Below are 4,422 nucleotides of genomic sequence, written 5' to 3'. Positions count from 1 at the left end.
TGTCTACTCATTTGAACATTCAATTGGTCCTTCGGGGTTTTTTTTGTTTGTTTCTTTCCTAAGTTGTCCTTGATATTTAAACAATGCTGATTTCTCAGATTGATACAGTGGGCCCAGCCCCATGCTGGGTCCCTCATTTGTACATCTCAGTGGAGAAAAATCTGTCAACTGACCTCAGGTGGAGCAGCAAATTGGCCTTGAGCTGGTCTCTGACCACCCCCTCCGCCCCTCGTCCTCCGCCCATGGCTTCACAACATGGGCAGAGTTCAGTTAAGAAATCAACACAGTTCTAAGAAAAAGGCAAACATCACCCAGTTTATTTTTCTTCTGATTCATCTCATGCCAACACATAGACTTAAATGGATAATAGCAAGTAAACATGGAGGGGGTCCCCAAAGCAAGCTGATTCTCTTGTGCCTACTTCCCCTCCTGCCAGAACCATCAGAAAGGCACCCCAACTTTGCTTGGATCTGGTACTGGGGTCCCTGATGTGAAGCCAGCTGTCAGGCTTGGAGAAAATGGTGTATGTGGCCACTTAAGAAGGCTGAGGGGTCAAAAGGCCCTGAGAAGTGGGTGCTTCCTCTCTACAGGGTCCTATTCTGTTTGTTGGGATGTCAGAAAGCAGATCTTTCTTCCCCTAGAGCTCCTAGGACCTTCCCAGTGTAGATACCAAAAGCAGCTCAGAAAATGAGATGCCCAAGGCCAAGCCTCACAGGCCACTCATGGAAGCCAGGGGTGAGCTGGGTAACTGGAGGACACAGTTTTCAGTCCAGAAATCTGTGCCTGGAGACTCTTGGCTAATTGATGCCCTCAAAAATGTGCCAGGCATACTGAACCCCAGTCTGACTGGGACTGCTTCAGTTTGGACTGGTCAGGGGAGGGGAAGGCAGGTGAGCTGTGACCCAGTGTGGTGTACACTCTGATAATCTCACACACCCTTCTGGCCCTTTTTTGTTGGCCTCCTCTTTCTCCTCCTCTTCATCGTCTTCCTCCTCGTCGTCTTCCTCCTCCTCTTCTTCACTGTTAGAGTCCTCATATAGGTTGATGGTGGCCTGGACAGGGAAGTTATGTAGTAAAATCTCCCCAGCACTATACAGGTAATCGAAGGAGCGAGATTTAGGCCAGAAGAGCCTGTGGACAGACACAAAGAACTAGCATAGACTGTTGTCATATGTACATGAGCTACTAGGGCTAGGAAGAAACTATTCTCCAACCCCTTTCTCTTAGCTGCAGTAATAAGAGTTATAGGGAAAGACAACTTAACAGAGCCTTGTGAATTGCTGCAAAATTGCCTCTAGGAAGGAAGTTCACCTCTGGCAATGCTACAGCTATGGTGTGTGGCAATGTCGTAATCCCACCCCTGCATCCCAGGAGGCTCTAGGGAAGAAGTCTCTGGTCTTGTGCTCTCCATCTCTTCCTACTAAGGATTCCTTCACAGTTGAGTACATAAAAGTTCACCAATAATTTATCCAGAGAATGTAACTTCTGCCAATTACATCCCTCAACCTCTCTAGGTAGTAGTGTCCTCAACAATGAAACAGATCAGAGCAGTGCCTCTTTCATCCTGCTTTGTGAGTTTTTTTTTTTTGTGAGGGCTTAAAGAGCTAATGGATTGTGTCAAGTTCTGAGCTCGGGGCCAGGAGCTTACCTGACAGGGTGATGGAACTCAGAATTAGCCTTGGTGGCCTCAGCAGCTGTTGCCCCATGAGCAGCCTGTCCAAAGCAAAAGCCAGCATGTAGCTCAAAGTACAAGGCCAGATAATGGCCTGCACATCAGAGGTCAGAAACATGCAGGAGGGCCTAAAAGAGACCTTAGACATCCCTGGGCTCCACCACCTCCCAACTTTGCTCTGTAACATGAGAGTCTGTCCTGGATCTGACTGAAAAACAAGTGAACAGAGTCTTGGAGGTCTGCTTGCTTTGTGGTCCCTGTCCCAGCCTATTTGGAAGCTGTCCAGGAGACAGAGCTTGACTGAAGCATCAAAGATTCAGGGAGGTGGGGTGCATACAGACAAAGTGCCAGGAAGATAGGGATTTGACTACGAGCTCTACCATACACTGGCTGGGAGACCTGCCCAAATCTCTTCTCCACTCTGAGCCTCAGTCTCCTCAGCTTTCCATTTGCCCTAGAAATCTTGGTCCTGCCCTTACCACAGAACTGCTGGAGAACCAAATGTTAGCAAAGCTGCAAGGATGCTTCTCCAGATCTACAGCTCGGGACTGAGCTCAGAGAATCTCTGGGAAGGGACCTGGCCAGTGAATGCATATAGCTGTGTGTTCCTCTGAAAGCATGTCACAAGGACTCAAACACACCCAGCCCACCAGTGTCCTCACCTGCCTTAAGAGGTCATTTGTAGAAGACAGCCAGGGCCTCCAAAGACAAGTTCCTCTAGAACAAAGAAGAAAGATCAATTTGAAACATGGGCTCCCTGAACTAACAGAAGTGGCTTCCAGAAAGCTTGGCTCTTGGGCCATGTGCTCTAAGAAAATTTCCTTAAGTCCCTTGAGCCAAGGCCAGGATTGACCCTTCCTCTGTTCTCTGCTTAAACAATGTTATCATTGCTCGGATCCTATTGTTTCCATGAGCTGTTTGATCACATCTGAATCCTTAACACTTAGCACAATGCCTGGTCCACAGCAGATGCTACAGGAAACATTTGTTGAATAGGAAATACTTGGAGGAATAAACAAGGGTTGGGTGAAAAATATCTGGTCTTCTCTGTTGTGCTCCAAGAAGAAGAGTGGCAGAATCCCATTTCCTTCCTGAGCTGGAAAAGGGGGGACAGAAATATTCCTGGGTCCACAGCTACCCTCCTGAACTTCCAAAGGTAAGCAAAGAGCAAGTGGCAATGGAATGGAGTGGCCAGGAAAAAGCAGCACCCTGTCTAAGATTTGTCCCCTCCATGACACCCCCACCCCCCGCCCTCCTGGATGCAGGCGTCAGAGTCAGGGTTGTGTCAAGCTCAGTGTTCATAGCAGTCTTCCCCAGGGCCCTCAAGGGACTCTGCAATCTGACTCATGAGGGCCTGACTGCTTGGCCTCCAGCTTTGGCAATGTTCCCTATCCCCCAGAGCTTCTCCTGTCACCCAGAAGGATCAGGTAGGTGAAAAGTCAGATGAAATAATTCAGCCAGAGATGTGGAAGGAAGGTTGTGAGGGCATTGCCTCATCCCTTCATAGACAATGGCACCATGGGCATCTCATCTACCTCCTTCCCCCAGGATCCCCTTAAGCCTCGGTTGAGGTTGTCTAAGACCACATTCTACTTACCCTTCATTCCCAGGTGCTTCTTGTCCAGAAGGGAAAAGGGAAAAGGGATGTGAAAAGCCACAGGCTGCTTGAGAGGTTTGTGTTAAGGCAGGGCTTAGGGTAAGGGCCAGGGCTGGGCCAGGGGAGGCAGCGGCAGTAGCAGTAGCAGTAGTAGTAGCAGCAGCAGCAGCAGCAGCAGCAGCAGCAGCAGCAGCAGCAGCAGAGACAGCAGGCTCCATCTTTAAGGATAACCAGGCCAGGTGGGCTGTGGGCTCTCCTACGTCTCAAAACCTTCGGTATGCTTTCAGTCTTTCTCCAGAGACCCTTTTATAAGCTGTGCCTGGACTCATCAATTATTCCAAGAGTGTGAGGTAGGGGTGTGGGAGGGGACAAAGATTTAGGGAGGGGGCTCAGGGAAGGAGAGCTGGGTTCCTGGGTGTGAAATCTCTCCCAGTTGAATAAACAGGGTTGCAATGGGGGGTGAGGGGTTTGTTTTAGCTCCAAGTCAGAAAGAAAAACAAAGACAGGACAAATTTCACACCATTTGTGTGAATTCCCCAGGCAGCAGCAAGACCCAAGTGGGGAAGGAGGGGAGCTCATTAGCACCCAAAACTACCTAGGATTGGGGGGTAGGGGTGGGGGTGGGGGGTAGAACTGAGGGTTGGGTGGACAGGCCTTTAGCAAACCTGGTTCCCAGTGACAAGAGACAGCTGCCCCCTCCAAGGGGAGTGAGGGACTCACCGGCTCTTTCAGCTTAAATCCCAAAGAGATTTGCCAGGTAGGCCTGATAGAGGGTAACTGCCATTAACCAGGTCATCATCAGGGTCAGGAAAAAAATAGGGTTCTGGATGGAGATGGCCCAAATGCCTATGGAGTAAATCACAAGTCTTCTTTCAATGCTCCCCACACCCCTTGGGCTTCAGCAGTAATGATGCAGTGAGGGAAAGCCAGCCGCAGGCAGCTCCCTGGGCCTCTGGGGCAGATTCCAAATCTCAGAGCTCAGCTTCCAGTTCAGGATCCCAGGAGCAGAGGGAAGGGAGATTTCTGCCCCACACTAAATTGCCAAAGACCATCCCAGGCTTAGGTTCTCTCACGTGAGATGAGGATACTGGCCCAGTGGGCCTCAAGGGCCTTGCCAGCTTGAACACTCTGTGCAGAAGCTAAGTAATGGGTA

At 49.9% G+C, this 4,422-nt stretch overlaps 1 protein-coding gene across 1 annotated transcript; it reads right to left on the bottom strand.

The window, feature by feature from the left end:
* Window positions 1–299: 299 nt before the first annotated feature.
* On the bottom strand, window positions 300–3,961 carry Ripply1 (ripply transcriptional repressor 1). The gene is made up of 4 exons (XM_070039977.1): window positions 3,270–3,961; window positions 2,335–2,389; window positions 1,649–1,713; window positions 300–1,131 (listed from the first exon to the last, which is right to left on the bottom strand). Exons 1-4 carry the CDS (start codon window positions 3,485–3,487, stop codon window positions 858–860), a joined length of 612 nt encoding a protein of 203 aa, XP_069896078.1. The 5' UTR covers window positions 3,488–3,961; the 3' UTR covers window positions 300–857.
* Window positions 3,962–4,422: the final 461 nt, after the last annotated feature.

The sequence above is a fragment of the Dipodomys merriami genome, unplaced genomic scaffold, assembly GCF_024711535.1.
Source record: "Dipodomys merriami isolate MVZ:Mamm:240054 unplaced genomic scaffold, mDipMer1.0.p SCAF_3, whole genome shotgun sequence".
Taxonomy (NCBI): Eukaryota; Metazoa; Chordata; class Mammalia; order Rodentia; family Heteromyidae; genus Dipodomys; species Dipodomys merriami.
This window is presented reverse-complemented; position numbering and strand designations above follow the sequence as displayed.

Excerpts from the sequence above, each read along its gene's own strand:
- Ripply1 (XM_070039977.1), bottom strand. The coding sequence starts at position 3,487 with ATGGAGCCTGCTGTCTCTGCTGCTGCTGCTGCTGCTGCTGCTGCTGCT. Across the intron at positions 2,390-3,269 it reads GAAGCACCTGGGAATGAAGG|AGGAACTTGTCTTTGGAGGC; the intron begins GTAAGTAGAATG and ends TCTTTGTTCTAG. Across the intron at positions 1,714-2,334 it reads CAAATGACCTCTTAAGGCAG|GCTGCTCATGGGGCAACAGC; the intron begins GTGAGGACACTG and ends TGCTTTGGACAG.